General features: G+C 39.3%; 1 protein-coding gene across 1 annotated transcript in view; it reads right to left on the minus strand.

Moving 5' to 3' along the window:
- Window positions 1-543: 543 nt before the first annotated feature.
- RASA3 (RAS p21 protein activator 3) overlaps window positions 544-19,133 on the minus strand; it is a 94,241-nt gene continuing 75,651 nt past the window's right edge. The window contains exons 12-23 of the mRNA XM_010575666.1: window positions 18,788-18,862; window positions 18,152-18,275; window positions 16,889-16,995; window positions 16,203-16,280; window positions 15,173-15,250; window positions 14,537-14,610; window positions 10,636-10,742; window positions 9,606-9,688; window positions 5,923-6,134; window positions 5,026-5,129; window positions 3,036-3,219; window positions 544-2,398 (exon numbers count right to left, since the gene is read on the minus strand). Coding sequence (XP_010573968.1) covers window positions 2,323-2,398; window positions 3,036-3,219; window positions 5,026-5,129; window positions 5,923-6,134; window positions 9,606-9,688; window positions 10,636-10,742; window positions 14,537-14,610; window positions 15,173-15,250; window positions 16,203-16,280; window positions 16,889-16,995; window positions 18,152-18,275; window positions 18,788-18,862 — 1,302 coding nt within the window. The 3' untranslated portion in view covers window positions 544-2,322. The remainder of the gene's footprint in view (window positions 2,399-3,035; window positions 3,220-5,025; window positions 5,130-5,922; window positions 6,135-9,605; window positions 9,689-10,635; window positions 10,743-14,536; window positions 14,611-15,172; window positions 15,251-16,202; window positions 16,281-16,888; window positions 16,996-18,151; window positions 18,276-18,787; window positions 18,863-19,133) is intronic.

Raw genomic sequence — 19,133 nt, forward strand, 5'->3', positions numbered from 1 at the left:
TTACACGACGTCTCAGAGCCAAAGCTTAATCCACTTGAGTATCTGGTAAGCTCCAGAAGACTGACTGGCACAAACTTCAGCATGCCCAAGGTTTTGCCACTGAACAGGTCCTATTCAGAAGGGTGGTGGTTCCATAGGTCCGTGAGCCAATATGCACGCAGGGTGCTGTGTTAACTCTTTCCTCCTGTCCTCTCGACACGGTCTCACCCCTCCCTTGCAGCAGCAACAGCTGTGTAATAACAGAAGGAAGCAGTTCGAGATGCTGATCTAGCTGAGCAGTAACCGCTTTCTCTCCTAGAGCGGTTTACGGCTGGCTCAGGTGCCCAGTCTGGTTCACTGCAGAGTCCCACGGGTACAATGCTGACCCAAGAAAAGGGGTGGGGATGGGAGGAGGAACGAAAATGGGACTCAGCAGCCCCAACAGAGGTTGGTTTACACTCACAAGGATCTCCATCCATGGTCCGACTCTGAGCAGCAGATGCTGTGCCAACAGCCACCCCGGCGGCCACCGTGAATCTAAACAGACTCCAAATGTGCACGTAGTTTTCAGAAATAAAACATTTCTTTTAATTGGCAAGTAGAACACACATTACAGGTCATTAGTATTTTATAAACAATATTAAGTTACAAATACATGTTAAAAATTGCAGTTCATGGCAGCTAAAAGCTCGGAGTCCAAAATGCATCTCTGCAATGCTTCATTACTTCCCTTTCCCCAGTCTGCTGGGTGAAGATGAATAACAGATCATTTATCATCTACTAGGAGGTGGTCTACTATATACTCAAACAAAAAGAAAACCTCATTCCTAAGAGCATCACTAACAAACAGAGGCATTCAAAGTACTTCAGCCATCTTAAAATCATGTCAGATGCAATGAGGACACAGTTAAGAATTACTCCGTAACACTTTAAGCAAAGATACAGATATCTTCACATTAAACCGATAGTTCAATGCTTTGTGTTCCAATTCAGCTTAAAACCAACACTAGCTTCTCCTCCACAGAAGCTTAAAGTCCATCATGCAGGCTTCCGTGCCATCAAAGCTAGATGTTTGTAAAACAGACCCTTATACAGAGGAAAGTTACGGTGTACAACTAAACAGCATACATAAATATGTATCTTATATTTAGCAGATCTTTATTCCCCTCCTTAATGACTTTTGTTGGTATTAGTGAGATACACAGCTCATTCCATTACACTCAGAATATTAACAAGTTACCATTATGCGTGTTAATATACTAAATATCCTTTAACAAGTCTCTTTAAAAAAGTATTTAAAAACATTTTTGGAAAAGTAGAAATCTATTTTCCAGAAAAACAAGTGGTACTAGGACGGCATGGACTCCAGTGCTTAAACATCCTTTTAGAGAAAACCCATCTTGACGGCTTTTGTGCCTGGGAGTCAGTGTGTCTCAGCTGCCAGACTCATATTCTATTTGTCCTTCTCGCTGTGGTGGTAAAAGGTCATAAAAATCAGCTTACCTTGCCTTTCAGTTGGCAGACTTTCAAAGATTACCATTCACTGGACTGCATAAAAGAGACATGCAGCTTTGACAGAAGCTCATTTCTTTCTCACTCATATTTATGAGAGTCAGTTTTATTATACCGCTGAGATTGCATCTTCAAACCAAAGTCTGCTGAACGTGTCTGGAGAAATGACTTTGTATCTCAAAAATATCAAGAGTACCATTCAGATCTGAATTTCTATTAAAAACTGTGCACATTTAGCAAAAATTATGCTGCTGTAAAAACAAAAGGCCTGCTCCTTGGCCTGCTCAGAATACAAGCTACAATGCAAGAGATTACACCAGAGGGTTTTTTCCTCTGCTTCTTTTCTAAATGCAGGCATTAAAAGTAAAATGTTACTAAGCTTTTCCTAAGAGAGCACGCAGGGGTGTGGCATAATATACATTAATCAGGAACAAAAACCAGTAACAAACAACCACTCTAGAAAATGCTGCGTATTAGCAGCATGCTTGGTTTCTGAAACATAAGGAATTGCATGGGAGTTGTCAAGATGAAGTCCACACACCTCGATCATTGAACTGATCACTAGATTCCAAGAAACCAAAGAAAATTTAAAAATACACGACAACAACTGCCTAGAAGGCAGAGTTTTATCATCTGTCAATAACCAGATGAATAAAGTGCATAGCAACTATTATAACAGTTTCTTGAAAAGAGAATACATTTAGCAAGTCTCAAAGTTTGTAAGCTTGACACTTATCCATACATTTTGCTACATGTGTGGCTTCCCTTTTGTTTTGCTGTTTAGCTTCACTGATCGACCCTTCAGCATTGTCCTGTGATTTCCTTTGCACTTCATATGGAATGTGCCGAGATCTCTGACTGCTGCCTGATGTACGTCTGGAAGCTCTTGTCGCCAATGGGATGTTCTCTAAGAGAAAGGAAAGAAAAAAAAAGGACAAGTACTATACATAGAGTTTTGTGTCAGGACATCAGATGTCAGAATGGAAAGTGAACAGACAAAACCTTTTCCCTAAGCTTGATTTGCAAAGTTGTAATTGTAATGATAATACTGCATCTTACTTGAACTGGAAGAACTGACTGATTGAATTTATCCTCTTTTTTCTCAGCCATTCACAGAATGCTCCTTTATTTACACATACACAAAATACAGTCATGTGGCTGTATCAGCCACTATTCCCATTTTAAAACCATGACTCTAAAAGAAGCTGGTAAATACATGTATCTTCTGGTGTTTAATGCTCATTCCAGGAGCATACATTCAAAATTAAAAAAAAAAAAAACAAAAACCAAAACAACAAACAAAAAACCCAAAGCCCCAAAAGCCCCACACTTATTTTTATGACTGAAACTGCACTAAAAAAAAAAAAGCATTTAATAATTCCTTACAGTCCTTTAAAATATTGTGATACAAACCCTAAGTCACCTAATCTTTGTATGTATTTGTAGGATCTTTTTTGAACATGAATATGGTGAAGGCCAGAACATAAGCAAGGGAAATACCATTTCCCAGGACTGCTCCTGTTTGGAGAACCCATTATACTTACTGGCTTCCATATTTTGTCTTCTTAAATTTATCCCTCTTATATTGAGCATGCTCCTGCTCTAAAGTTCCAACACCTTCAATAATCAGCTTTAGTGTTTTATACGTCTCCTTAGGGTCATCAATGATGAACGTAGAATATTCTTCCTCTTCAGGTCCATCATACACAGATTTGCTGCCACAGGCCTCTGGGGAAAAAAAAAAAAAAAATAAAGTACAGGAATAAGTATCAGATAGTCAGGGGAAAAAAACCAAGACATGCAGACTAAAAATACTCAGTCTGGGGTTCATACAGTTCCTTGGTTTGCTTCCGCATGACCACCACAGAACTGTGGCTGACATCAACAGCAGACGAAGCAGTTCCCTGTCCTTTTGTTGGTAAGCACAGGGGCTGGTCCATGCCTGTTCCCTCCTCCTCGTCTCAGGAGGAAAGGGCACCAAGCCTGGCAGCCGCTCCTGGCTTGGTGCAAAGCTGTCCTTTGCTGCACAGGCAACGCTTTCTTCTCAATTACCGCTGGCAGTACTCCATGCACGCACTTTGGGAGCTCTGACACAGGCCTAACTCTGCCACTGTGCTGCAGGGTTGGCCTGCACGAAGTCAAGTATTCACTTGTCAGAAGGACAGGTTCCATCCCTAAGCAGCAGCTAAGCGACAAGTATGGCACAACAGAACGAATTCAAAACAATTACAGGTTGAAGTACTCACGGAAGATCTTTCACCGCATTACCCCTAAAAGACTCATACAGCAAGCATAAGCAGAATATGTCATGACTACTGCCTGGCTGCGTGCTTAAGGACGTGTCCTGAAGAAGAGGCAAGTCATACTACCTTCTCATCCTACCAGGGAGCCTTTCTGGCTAAGAGATCAGAACACTGATTACGCACGAACATTTGCAACACATTCACCATGTGATCTACTTCTGCATTGTGGCCAAGCGTATTAGAAGGGGAGAGAGAATATCTTACTTTGTCTCTTATTTTTCCCTAGCGTTCTAGCTTTACTGCCGTCTCAGTCTCAGCTTTCCAATTACCTTCCCCTTGCTGCGCTGCCTGTGCCAGACCTGCGTCCTTTTCACCAACACTGAAACTCGATGCTGGCTCTGGCAGTGAGGATTCGGAACAGGGGAAAGCTGGGCATTGGTTCAGACAGCTCGGAAGTGGTGAGAATCTTAAGTTTGCAATTGCACGGCGGCCAGGAATGGATTAAAGTGCTTTCCAATCCGTGCGTTTGACACCACTGGCTTATCTCGTATTATAAAATAAAGTCCTATTTAAAGATCAGTGCCACAGTGAAGGCTTCCCTGCCACTCCCTGTGCTAAATTGGGACTTCAAGTCTGGCACTGCGTACACCGGATACTTTTCTTGGCATGCCTACCAGTCCTAACTTCCTCTGCTGTCTCTTCTTTCTTTTATCCTTCATGTCACATCTTTGCTCCCCTCAGCTCCTGAGGGTTTCCTGGCCCAAACTTTGGTTTTCAACATTTCATAGGCATCCAGAGGTCATCTTTTGTTGATAATTCCCAAAGAGCCTTCCTGAGGAAACCATTTGTATCCAGCCTGTTCTTGGGATCTAAATCAGGGAATGTGCACATGACTTCTGGTAACACAAAACCATGTTCCACTGAAACCTCAACTTTGCTGGTGCTTCTTTTCAGCATCAGTAAACTTCTGGTTTAGGGCACACTCTGATTTGTCAATTCAGAGCATCCATGCAATGCTCTGTGCTTACGCTATTTTAGGATGCTGTGGTTAAGGCTGTATTTCAAACAACTGTTTATTATGCAAAGAACTTTGTACAGACTGAGACTGCACACTGCACCAAAAATAATTCACACAACTGTCTCAAGACAGCAGAAGGGGAAACAAGTTAAATAATGGCCACTGTGTTCTAGGATGTGATTCGCAAGGCTGGTCAAGCTAGAACATACATTTTTTCACAGGTATTTTTGCCTTGCTAAGTGTATTGGAGATGCAATGATCTTTCATCCTCACCTTGCATTTTCTCCAATTTTGGCATATACAAGTTGAAAAGAGAGTAGATGCGCTCAGTTTCTCTATCTCCATCTATATCCAGTTGTATATTTGCTGGAAGGCCTCTGTAAGGCATCAGGAAGAGAGGTAGAAGTTACATGCTAAACAGTATGTTATGGCACAAAAAGCACTTAACAAGGATGAAAGTAAAAGCGAGTACTCATGAAAGCCAACAGATTGCGTGTAATAGAGCTCAAAACTTCCTATTCTTCCAAAAAGAAAAGGTAGACAAGTTCAATCTTCTTTATGCCTAGATTTATCCAGCATGCTTTCACTCTGACTTGAAAGAGAGGACTGTATCAGTACCCAGAGATTTTGGTGAATTAGTCTGCTATAACCAGATGGAGGAGCCAAAGCACTGAACTCCCAACCGTCCAGGTCTTATATTCTGAGACAAACTACCACTACAGACTTGTTGCCTCTCTCATTTTAGATGAAAATTGTTTCCTATGAACCAGACAGTACCTCTTCATGTGACAGAGAGCATGAGTGGTCCCGTTAGAAAAAGATCAGTTTAGAATTAAATCTAGAAGCAGATGATTGTCTGTTTCAGGAATTTACAAACAGGACGTTGAAGGGATTTCTGACATTTTTACTAATGACAGATGATCAGAACCAAAGTATCTTATCCCACAGTCAACTCCTATCAATGTCTTGAACACTAAAAATTGCAACGTTTTGACCAAGATATGCAGATACTGGCAGTATCAGAAATAACAATAAAGACGGCCTTTGAAAACACCGCACTGCCTGTGCACCCGGCAGATCATCTTGGTAATTGCATACCTGCAAGTCACACTACAGAGATGCACACACCCCTGGCAATATCTAGACCGACAGCATGTTACAGATCCTTACCCTGTGCAGGGTGTGCAGCCAGGAGTATTATCTGCAGTAGCTTTACAGCAAAGCCAGTGGCCATTAAGATAGGCAGAGGGATGGTAGACTGTGAGGCGCTTCTTGTTGCATTGGCTAACTTTGGTGAGGATATCAATCCAGTCCTTGGCCTCCACACAATTATTTGCTTGGATATACAGAACTCTTCTTTCAGGCTGGATCACCTGGAACATCTGCAAATAAGGAAATAAGCCACAGAATGAACCACCAGAATGAGTCGGTAAACCCAAGAGTGGGGTCAGACTGATGATTTATTAAAGAAAAAACACAGCATACTAAAAGAATGCACCAATATATACATTTCAATACAAAACCAAGCAGCAAATGTGCCCTGAAAACAAGACCTTTCACCTGGCACAAGGAGTAAGATACTGTTCCTGTAGGAGATGATTTACAAACAGCTAATGTCAACTTGCTGGTTGGACCTGAACAAGATTTGTTGTCAGCCTCAGGGATGCAATTTTAGTAATGCTGCAGCTCCAAGTTTTGGAAGGCTGACAGATGGACCCAATGCAGGGCTGAGAGGAAATGCTAGTCAGCAGCGGGCAGAAAAGAGAAAAAACGAGAGACTGGATCCAGCCTTAGCGATAGCTTTGCTTTAATACTACCGTAACACTAGTCTTTTTAACACCTATTTCAGCGTGATTCTTTCCTCTTAATAACTACCACACTTCTGAACCCAACGATAGCTGCCATTAGCAAATCACAGCAATACAGTTTCTCTTTAATCACCATCAGGTGGTTCAAATGATTACACATTAATTCTGCATTATGGCTTGGGCACTGAAAATCCAAACTACAGCTCACCTGCCTGTTCAAAACAGCTTGCAACTTAAAATGGCACAACTGCAGTTATTTTCTTCCTGTTGAAGAAGCAAGTTTCTGATGTACAGCCTTATTGCTTGATTATACTGATCATGCACTGAAGATAACCAAGCCCAAGTTAGTGATCTTAACTGCAAATTTTGGAAAGGCAAATGTCAACCATCTTAATTTCCTCAAGCTTCTGCAAATACTTAATTTTAATGAGTTTTCCTCTCTCACAGGTATTCCTAATTATCCTTCCCCCATCTACTTCTTCATTTGATTATTCAAATCATTAGACATCACACTGCCCGTATCATGTGGAATATTATTTTCCAAACGGCTGGTTTCCCTGTGCTACTTTAAAAAGAAAAAGCAGATGCACACAGAACCCCAACTAAACAAAAAACCCCACCAAAACTGAAATTCACTTTTGTCTATGACAAAGACCTGAAACACTGGCCTGAATTCTGCACCTAGCTGGTCAGGAGAATGTTGCAGACTGGCACCAGGCACCACCTCTTCCTCCCTTGCGACACTTCTAGGTGCCCATCCTTCGAAGTAGCTTGCAAATATACTTGTGAATGAACAGGTTTTTTAATTGCAATGTCTCTTCTAACAGGAAAGAGAAAGCTCCAACAGTCATTTCCCTGGATTTGGTATCCTTATAGATGTCAGACAATAATTAGAAAGGTGCAACACAACAGCAGTGTAGGAGCTGCTAGTGTGATCAGTCCAGCACTGCTAAAATACACACCAAAGAGAGAGTCCTTTTATTAAAAATTTCAGGACATTACTGGCAATTTGAGTCTGGGGAATAGGGAAGGAACGAGGAAGACAGGAGCGTGCAGCTCAACCCTCTTAACACAGAACTAAAGGGAAAAGAATTTTAATGTCCTGCTGGGGTAAATGGAGCCTTCTGCATTACAACAAAGGAACAGTTTTAAGGAGTACGGCTTTGTGTAAGGGGATACCAACCTAAGCGAACTAACATATGGCAACTGTTACTGAGAAGCCCACAACTAAGCCAAGAATTTCAAGTGGTTGCAAGACCTTTACACTACTACCAAAACCACCAGTTGCTTCTCAAACAACACAGAAGATCTGAACAGTACTTAAAGCCACCCCCACATCCCCCAAACTGTGCTTAAGGAAGATGAAGGCTACTGGCCTTACTGCCAGACAGGCAGATTTATCAGGAGTGAGGAAGACACACTTGGTGCAATTCAGAGCACAGATACATAGAGATTATTTATAGAAAATGTAGATCTTTAATCACACTTAGCACCCATGATGAAATATCCATCGCAAATACATCTGCTGTGGTGTTTTGAGAATTCTGTTCTTGCTGCAGTATTCTATTTATGTATGGCAAGATTAGCATGGGAAGGCGATAATGGTGTTTTCTACTGCTTATGGAAAGACTCTGAGCCTTACTTTCCAGAATGGATGTAGTTACCTTCATTTCCTAGGTAATACTGAATTTAAACAACCAAAATAGTGCACAGTTCCTGATGTTAACAATAAACGGATATTTTTGCTATAATAATCTTCACAATAACGGGATATTTTGGATGCATTCTAGCCCAGTAGACTCAGCATAAGTTAGAGACTGCTGTCACTGAAGACTCAATCAGAATTATAGCTCAGTTCCTCTCCACACACAGTAAGTTTTATCTCAACTGTGTGGCTACTTTTAGTTCAATCAAGTTATTTTGCAGAGTACAGTTGGCAACAGTTCATCACATTACAGCTGCCTTCTGATAACTTGAGAATTATTTTGCAGCTTGGTTGCCTTTGCCTGTGCAATTAACATGAGTTATAAACACCAGAGCCAGCTACAGTACAATGAAGACGTGCTTTAGAAGCAAGTGAACTGAAACTTATTCTGCCTTTTAACAAAGAGAGATATGCTACCAAAACAATACTTGAAACAGGGAAAAAACTGAGGAGTTAAGCATTGTATTTCACTTTAACAAAGCGCTGTTTGAGGAACCTAATATCTCAGGCAGGTTTGAGCACTGCCCTGCATGGTGTCAACAAGCAGTGTAGATGGCAGGAAAGTCTTAAAGGAGAGAAAAACTAAAATTCACAACCATTTATGTGTATAAAGAAGTCTGTAGTAGATGCATGTTTAGAACTGGAAAGCATTGAGCTGGGGTTTTTTTGTTTATTTTTAAATAAAACTTTTTAAGGACTGTACTCAGCTTTACAGGCAGAAGAATATGAAAAAGGCTCCCAACATCACCTAAACTGATTGTGTCTAAGAACCGTTCTTACACAACGGATGGTATATCTCACATACAGAAGTTGGCAGTAGTGTTCCATGCATGAGAAATACAGATATATTTTATTCCCTAATGTGGCAATCAAAATGCGAAACCATACTAGCACAGCACAGATGTTGTTTTGGCACATGACCTAACCCAAATATATATGCACTTTCATTAACCAATCAAGAAACGCTGATAGCTAAGAAAGATGATGTGATCCTTAACAATTATAAGCAGCCAGTTCCTTCCCAAAAGAGAGGTCTGACAGAAAGGGCAGGCACTTGATCATCTTACCTGTGTCTGACATGATGGAGCCCAGACAGCTGATCAGCAGTGGTCAGTACTGAGTGTGCTGCAGATCACGAAATCCAAAGACTGCTGACTGGGCTGTTAAGAATCTGAATGGGCTGTACTTTTGGAAACTCCTGCTACTATATACAGAACAAGCAGCTGTGGTTGTACATCTTTCAATAGAAACCCAATCCAGGTTACAAAAGGGAAAAAGGCGATTAGGCTGGTGGATCTAGACCAGCCTAACAAGTACATTAATGAAGATGACCTACTTACATTTTTCATTTTAAAGGATTCCTCCTCCAGTCTTTCCACTGCCAGAATGTTTTCAATAGGAATGCTACACAGAGGATGATCACCTGCAGAGCACACACAGAGAGATACTGAGCAACTTATTCACACCTCAACTTCACCCTCTGCCCTTATTATAAGGGCTGATTCAGTTCCTTTGAAGATGATTTTGACTGCACAAGGAAAAAAAAAATTCTGGCACTCAGCAGGGATTTACTAGCATGGTCCTTAAGTATTATCTTAAGTTCATTTCTGTTTTCAGGTGCACTACATTTGCCTCTTAGAAACTGACTACTGCAGCAGGATGCAGCGTCTTTCTTGAGAAGGTGACAATGAAAGAAATCATTCCTGTCAGTTCAAGTGAACTAGGTTGATGGTGGTGACGCAAGATCTCAAAGTTGAGTGTGAAATGATGACTGGCATGATCTGAACATGTTTCCTTATCTTTCTCACTCCCTATGTATTTATATGATGGAAGGAAGTGGTATTTGTTGCGTACTACTGAATAGACAAGAACAATTTGCAAAAAGCAAAATCCTTGGTATTAGGCAACGTTAAGTGAATAAATTTTTGCAAGTTCAAAGCTTGCAGGCAAATCCCTGCCTACTGCAGTCAGTTGTGCCAATGCTACAGAATTTGAGAACAAGCTGAGATGCATCTGAGAATATTCAACATAAACCCAAATCCCAGCGTAAGGTATTTGTATCCCAAGTTTTATTTCCTTGGACAATCTACTAGGTAGCTGTGAAACCTACAGACAATGTTGATAACTGCTATTAGACAAATATTATCAAATATTCTGGTAATTTATAGGGTACTGTGCTATCCAAGAAGCTTCTCTAACAGTCAGTACAGACATACTAAAAGAAGAGCAAGAACATACAGGCTGACAGACTTGCCTGCACTGTGCCTCCTACAGTTACAGATCTAGATCTCAGCCTTCTGTTCTTACATGATCCTTATGTTTAATCTTTGCTTTAATGTATCAAAAAAAAGCCCGGCAAACCTTTGTTACCTTTGCTTTTCTGATAGGTAAACTCATGGTTTGTCAGACGAAACCATCTCTTCTTAAAGTTTTTCATACCAAATCGTTTTCTTCCTTGTGCTCTCTTGATCATGAATCTAGTAAACAGGACAACAGTTGTTACAATACAGAAGATTTTATATATACATGCATATCAATATATGCATACCTATAAAATATGTATTTATGTATATAGATTTATACATATACACATATACACACACACATACATGATGGCACTTGCGAAGCTTTAGGAAGGGACACACAGTGTTTTCTAATTATTGAGGCCTTGTCTTTACAAGGAAAGGTAAGTCACATTTGGATAGGTTTAGTGCATCTGTTAGTTAAGCCTGTCCTTTTTTCCAGATCTAGATAAGGGATAAGACATATAGCTTGACTTGTGTAGTCTACATAAGGGCTCTAGTTAGTTAGCTGAACTGCAGTTTGTGCCCTTCCTTCAGTTACAAATCCAGCTAAATGGTTTCCTACTACAGCAGAAAAAGGGCAGAACATGGTTAGTACTGCTCTGCTAAGCTTGACCTGTTAACTCTACAAGCTTTTTTTTTTTTTTTTTTAAAAGCTGTGCGGAAGCTCAAAAGGTTTAGAGCATGTTTAATAACTAAAAGGCAGGTGTAAGGCCTCTGGAGCACAGGGACTGTGCCCTTACATGCTTCAGTCACTCTCAGGCTCTAGAAACAAAGTCAGGATGTTCCACAGCTCCATTTGCAATTGCACACTGATGCTGCAGTTGGAAACGTGTTTTCAATAACGTACAAAGCAATCTTACAGCTGAAAGCTAGAACCCCTCATCCCCCCCTTTTTGGCAGAGGAGGGGCATTCATTTAGTGAGTTGTCAGTTTTAATTAATGTCAAACTTGAATTAGCTTACAAGAAACTGTGATGCATCCACCACCTTCATAACCACTAAATCAATCCAAAAGCTTCAAGGTGACTTTGGAAGCCTAGTGACTTCATACTGCTCAGCATCACTTTTGTTGGAAAAAAACTGTGTATGCATATGCAGTATAAAGTTGATAACAGCTACTCTACACATTACATTAACTATTGTGCCAGATACAGAATTGTATAATGGAGCGAGTAAAAACTACTTACTACAGAGTAGTTTTTATCAAGTAGGAAGGCACTACACAGCACAAAGAGCACACAGAGAGCAGAGCGAATGATTCAGTTGAAGATTTTTAATGGCAGAGCTAAAATGCTTAGAACAGTTAATACTGTTTCTTGCTTCTGGTATCTCCAGTCAGAAACAGCTACATTGCATCCGACCGAACTGCAAGTCTGTTTAAAGCTCAAACAGAAACCTAAGTTCCTTCAGACTTTAACTGTTTTGTAACCAGCTGGGCTGGTGCCTGCCACCCATTCCAAGTTGTGTGGGAAGAGCTGACAAGGACTGTATACAGCAACAGATTTATTTTTTTAAACCAGTTAGTTACACACCTCTCTCCTTCTTAAAATGGCCAGACAGTTACTGTCTTGGTCCTTATTCTTGGATTACTTCAGAAATATTTAATAAAACCATACAGTCATCAGGTCATCACCAGGCCCACTGGTGGTAGTCTTCATATTGCAAGGTTAAGGCAAATTTCAAGGGAAGAGCCTTGGGCTGGACGATATGCTCTCCAAGTTAGTTTCTCTTCCTTCTCATGCCAACACTTAAAAAGTGACTTCAAACTGCAAACTCCTACAGAGCCTCCCTCTTTGAAAAACGCAAACTCCATACTGCAGAGCTAAGAGCACATTTCTAATTAAATTCTTCATAGCCAACATAGCCAAGAAAAGAATGCGCTCTTATTTGCCACAGATAGGTGACAAGCATTCAAAGCCACAGAAGTTATAAGGTCAATTTAAAGGATTTCTTTGTTTCTAACACTTGCAGAGTGTGTGAGAAGTCAGAGCAAATAGTCAGAAGCATAAAGGGGAAAAGAAAAAGTCTAAGATGAAGCCCATTTCAGTGCTTGGTGGTTGGAAATACTGTTTCTTCTCATGTTTATGGTAAACCTGAGTTTGGACCTGCCTTAGCCTTGCTTGGAAGTATCAGCATGCCCCTTTCACCTACAATAACAGCAGGACTAGTTCTCCTTTTAATTCTCTTCCTTTTGGAAAGAACCAGGCAGACAGCTGCTAAGCAGTAATGGCATGATCAATACCAGCAAACCCAAGCGCCAGTGACTAATCTTTGGTACTGTACGTTCATTCAAAAGTACATACACTATAGCTTTCCATGTAGATACTCTTAACAGAAGCAAAGATAGATTAAAAAAAACCCACAAAATAAACCAAAAACATTGCAAAGGCAAACAGAAACCCCACTAACCAGTCAATCAATCCGGAAAAGAATCAAATCAAAGGCTGTGAAAATTCCCACCCACTCCCCGTGACGTAACATGGCAATAATGCAAAATGTCAGGAAAAACATACAGCTGAAGGCCACTCCTTAACCTTGAGAACAATTTATGTGAATGCTAATAAAGAAGTGCCTAGAAAGTGTATGGCCACTTCTTAATCACCTCCAGTGAGTTCACTGGGATCTATACACTGAATATTAAGCACATCTCAGTGCTTCTTGGAGCCTCCACCTACAGATAAAAGTCCTTTATTCTCTATTTACAGCAGTTTTTGTTTTAAGGAAGGCAAAAAAAAAGAAAAGAGTTGGTCAACATCAAGAAATAGGTAACAAATAGTTTTCTGCTGGGTTTACACAGGCATTTCAGGGCTGTTAAACAGAGTACTTCCTCCTCAAAGTTAAGTCAGACAAGTCTATTGCTGCGAAGGAAGGACATGCTGTCAGCCAGTAGCTACAGCAAAGCACCGACTGCCCCTACCATCTTACCTGCATGAACTATTACCATCAACTTTCTTTACTGTTAGTTTAAGAGTCCTTACAACAGCAGCCACAGGCCGAGCAAGAAAAGACAGAAAAAAATCAGACAGGAGCAAAAGAAAGACAGAGGCAGAAAAAAAAACGTTTTAGAGTTAGAGGGAAAATGTTACAAACTATACATTTCTTTTCAAAAACAAAAGAATGATAAATGTACAGAATTGAAATAGACAAACTCGCTTCCAGGGACAGACGCTCATCAGAGAAGTGAACTGCAGAGGTTAACTGGAAGGGGTAGTCACATTTTCACTGACAACCTAGTTTTTGCGTGACTTAGAGCTACCATGAAAGCTTACTTTCAAGCAGCAGTTCAGCTTACTGAGCTCTGACAGGAAGAATTTGGATTTTTTACTTTCTTCCTCCCAGCTCAAAGAAGCTGCTTCCACAGTGCACTTAGGTGATCTTAACAACTCAGTTTTGTAACACAAAAAAAGTCAACAATTACTATCTAACTAATACAGCATATGGAACGTGCTTCCAAAAAAAGGAAAGGTGCTAAAACTAGAAACTGTTCCAAGTGCATCACAAATTTTCCTCAAAATGGCCATGATAATGATTAGCATACGGATCTTACAGGGCAGCAAAACCAAATTCCATTTGCAGGCTTTGCCCTCGCTAAGATATTCAGTACCTGCATTCACAGTGGAATTTTACAGCTTTTGTTCACTGGAGTTCCGAAAAAAAAAATCAATTTTATTTTAATACAATGCTGATTTAAGTTTATTTTGCCTTAGCTGTGCTAATAGAGTTCTAAAGGGTTCTTTTTTGTCCACTTATTTCAAAACATACTTAAATTAAAATGTTTAAATCAAAAGAAAAGATGTTAAAATCAGCTACAGCAGCCACAGAGAGTAGAAACAGCAACACAAGAATCTTCCTACATTCTTCTCTGAACGCATGGATGGAATAGGGATGGCAGAAAAAAAAATGATAGCTGCCTTAGAATGGTAGCAAGCACACAAGTAGAGGGTTTTGTTGCACATGCATGCTTACCCTTCTTTAAGCAATATAGGTTGCTCTATGCTCTTGTGATCTCTCCTTCCCGAAGATGAAATTAAATCTAGAAACTAAAAAGTGAACAAAAAGCAGAGATAAAAATGACAGTATTGCACTACCCAAATTAAAATCTTTAGCAGTTGTACAGCACAGAACTACAGGAAAATATTGTAAAAGTAGTTAAACAGAAAGTAACAGCAGAAGCTTGAGGAATTTGGGAGCGTTTCCTGAGTTGTAAACTAAAAATAGCACAAATGCTCTTAAGCAGAAAAACTGCAGATAACCAACACTTCTTGTGCTTCTCCTTTGTTACAGGTACCTTTCACTTCCTTTCGGACTAAGCAATTTTCATCACAGATCTGCAGCATCCTATGAAGCATGCACATGTCTGAAGCTCTAAGCAGCAGCTTGTTAAACCAACCTAATTATTAACTAGAAGTAGATCCAAAGAGATTCTACTATTGACGTGCACATAATTTGACAAAAGTTTCTTGAATATTACAGATATCAGGAGGCTGCTTTTTCCAGCACACGCTTTGTGGTTTACAAACAGTATGTATTACATTCTAGGATTCCGAGCATCAGCTTCAACAACACAGCAGGATTTTCAGGACATTCACATGCATTACTTACATTTTTTACTGCATCTGCATATTTCTGCTCATTAAAATAGTCATAAAAAGTAGCCATGTAGGATTCCTTGAAATTGGCCTGAAATATAAGCCAAAACCATGCATATCATAATACAGTTTATATAGAAAATATTATTGTTAACAGCAGTAGACCATGAGGCAAGCCACCACAGATAAGTGGGGTATTTTTTCTGGCCAGAGATAAAATAAGCAAAGCACTACTTTCATGTTGTACAGCACACATTCAGTAGTACCAAATTTTTATTTCAAAAAGGTAGTAGAATGCATTTCAAATATTCAGTTACTACAGATAATAAAGATCCTTCAAAAGCTTCGAACTTCTGCTTTGGCTTTTAACGTTGGTCCTAAAAGAAGCTGACAAAAAGTGTGAGAGAAGGAATTCTAGTGTCTCAAACGATTTGTAATTGAGGTACAGATTCATCTACAGCTGCCTGTGTGAATCTTAACTAGTCCACCAGTGACACCCAAATTATCACAATACGTAGCAGTCTGGTGCCTTAGGTACAGAAGTTTTATTTCCATCAAACATCCAGAGCATGGGCATCTAGATCTAATTCCACCACTGACTGGCAGAAAACTGAACTGGTATGAAAAGAAAAGCATAGCCCTTCCCCTTACTGGGCAATCCTTCTCAGTTGAGCTTTAAAATGCTGAAACAATCTGTAAAGCCCTGTAGAGCTGTTACCACGTACTGGAGCCAAGCAGACAACTTCATGGGTTTTCCTGATCACTATCTTTCTTCCAGAAGGAAGGAATAAAAAGCCCTGGAACAGACTCCTAGGTTGGTCACACAATTTTGCTTTACTGAAATCTAGTTCAGATTAAGGCAGATTTAGTTTTTCTGTGAGCATGAGAAGCTTATAATCAAAGCAAACATAACCAGTTTTGCATAAGCCTACTGCAACTCAAGCATTTTAAAGGCTTAATTACAATGCGTGATAAAAGATTAAAACAGAAAAGAGAAAATCACTTTCCTAAATTAAGCCTTTAAATGAAAATGGCATACTTACAGATTTAGATTTTGATAGGCTGCCTAGCGTTTGAATGGTTTTAGAGATAAGTGTCAAAGTTCGAGAAGTCTGAGGATCCTAGGAAAGAGAACAATTATTATATGGACTAGCTACTTAAAATATAGAATACAGGAAGGTAAACTAAATTTCTTCTTTCGTATTTCACTTGCAGAAAAGTAACATAAAATTAGAAAAGACCCAATAAAACACTACAGGCTAAAAGTTGCCTTTTTTTTTTTTTTTAAGGATTTTGATTCTTAAGCCATCATGCTTCATAGCTACCCTATTGCTCTTCAGAAGATCAAAGGCAATCACTTGCAAAACAAAGAGAGACATTTCTATCCTGAAGACTGTCCAGGTCCTCCCCACTCCCAGTAAGAGCAGCTACTAAAAGTCTTGGATAAGTTGCTTAACATCCAAAACATTTCCAACATTGCTGATGATCAATCCAGCATTAATGTAAGGCAGCTAAAATAAAGCAGTGACCGTCTTTTCCACAATTGCACTGTTCCTCCCACACCTCCCAAGTTCTTCACATATGCAGTCATTCAACATACACAGATCTTTGAACTAACAAATGTCCTTCTCCTAAACACTATTAAAAGAACTGAAGAAAGAATCTTGATAGACAAGACTGCGGTGACAGAACCATATACATAACTAGAAAAAACTGATACAGTACTTACTGGATGGTGTGGTGTAAGCTGAAAGAGGTTTGGAGAAAGAATGGCAGGAGCAAAGAATCTCAGGAAAATAAAGCTGCTGACAGCTGTATACCTCACATCTAGGTCACCTATTAAAAAAGAGATCTCCAGTCAGCATTTCAATAATCCTTCCTTAAAAACCTTCTGAAATTATCAAAATGCCTTCAGAAAGCTAGCTCAAACACATGCTGGAAATGTATGTATTTGTGAGTTAAAGGATTAACTGACGATGGAGGATTTGGAGCCAGAGATCAGCTAGCATAAACCAAGGAAATGTTAATGACAGCCTTTTAAAAAGAAGTGAGTTCAAGACACAGGCTACAAGGAGAACACTATTCACTTTTCTGCTGCACAGATAATTTCATACAAACATCTACTATTCCATCTATGCAACTAAAGTATGATAAATAATTTACACAGCTTATGAAACGTTCAGCACAGAGGCCAACTCTCAGTTATCTAGTTATAGTCCTGAGTACAAGTGCTGTACAGACTCCTAACGTATCTATTCCAGTTGGTAGCTACAAAAAATACAATTTATTTATTTTTACATAAAATAAAGAGCATGATAGCACAGTCAATAGTTTTCTGCTTGAGCTTCTCTACTGTGAAGTGACTGTTTAAAAGCTAAACTCTACTCTCTCTATAACTTCCCTGTTGTAATCTGCTTCCCTTCATGAAAATACATAGGTTGGTTGTTTTGCTCAATTCTGGTTTTATATTGCCCGCTTATTCTCACAGAGCCAAAACAACTAGGAGGGAGCAAGAAGAATTCTCTCTTGCCAGCCAGAAAACCTTTGCAGTACATGGGCCTCCTAGGGCAATGAGCTTGCAATTAACTCCAATAATTTATAGATTGGCCTTTATTACAGATTGACGTAGGAGCAGAAAATAATTCAGCTGCATGGTGTCTGCAGAATGAGCCATTACCAAAACCTAAACATCTGAAAACTGACCATACTTCGCAAATATTGAAACCATGAATACATACCATCACAATGCTCTTCTTAAATGCTGTTTTCCTTTGAAAGGTGTTTAAGGAAAACTCATGCAATCATTAAAAGTCATGTTCTTCGGGGAATGAATAATCAAGGAAAAAACAGCATTAATACACACTCCAAATGGTATTTTGGATAAGCTGCTGTTCAATTACTAAATCCATCACGGATCATGCAGATTGCTAGACTATACCTACATTTAAAAGCTATCAGTGATGTAAAAAAAACCCAACATATAGAAACTCACCTTGAAAACGTTTGGCAGCTGATTCTCTCAGTGAAAAGAAAATATCGCACATCACTGTAGGGCAGCTTACACCAGATTTTGTAATTACAGTAAAAATGCGATCAACATATTGCCTCAGATTTTCCTGAAAAATGCAATGATTATGAAAAAATTAGTATAATCTCCTGCTGTGGAAAGTGGTGCTATTCCTGGTTTTATTCATAACGGCATCATTAAAAGATTCTCACTTTCAATATTATATACTTGCAAAACAATCTCACACTTGATACTCATTGGTAAATGCACATATTCAAGTGCAAGAGTAAAAATATTATTCCTATCAAAAACAAACAAGTGATATGGCTGTATGGCATATCGTTCCTTTTCGTAGCACCATTTTCTATGTCATCAATAGAGCCACAGGCTAAGTTATCCTTGTCCTCAGAGGCAAGGGGAGAAGTGATTAACATTCTACAGATACTGTATTTATAGCATAATGTAAAGCTATTGTAAAATAACTATAACAATTTGTGGTGTTAAGAAAGCTTCCAGTGTATTCTAATGAATGACAACATTATGTGCAACATCAAACATCTGAAGACCTCAGTCAATCGTGTAATCGTGTAAGAGATTATATCTTCAAAATCTAATGCATACCCTGTTATTTTCCAGGTTTTCACCATCTTTTAATTTCACAGGATCAATTTCACAAGGTTTATGGACCTGGCAGATCTAGATAAAAAAAAATAGTGAACAATTAATATATTAGTTTACCTTCAAGTAGAAAAAGTTTTGTAAAAAGCATAATCTGTTAGGTTTTTGAGGTAAAACACAAAAGCCAACTTTGTTAATTGTATTTCTTTCTTTTGACAAAGCATTGAAGGTAAATTACATGTGATCTTCATTTTTTTCCCAGACGTAGTATTAATTGTTCTACCCTTTCCTTCAACTGAAATGAAGAATTGTTCTTTAGACTCTCTTAAGCAAGGCTGTTCAAGAAAAG

The sequence above is a fragment of the Haliaeetus leucocephalus genome, unplaced genomic scaffold (assembly GCF_000737465.1).
Source record: "Haliaeetus leucocephalus isolate CR32 unplaced genomic scaffold, Haliaeetus_leucocephalus-4.0 Scaffold495, whole genome shotgun sequence".
In the NCBI taxonomy this organism is placed as follows: domain Eukaryota; kingdom Metazoa; phylum Chordata; class Aves; order Accipitriformes; family Accipitridae; genus Haliaeetus; species Haliaeetus leucocephalus.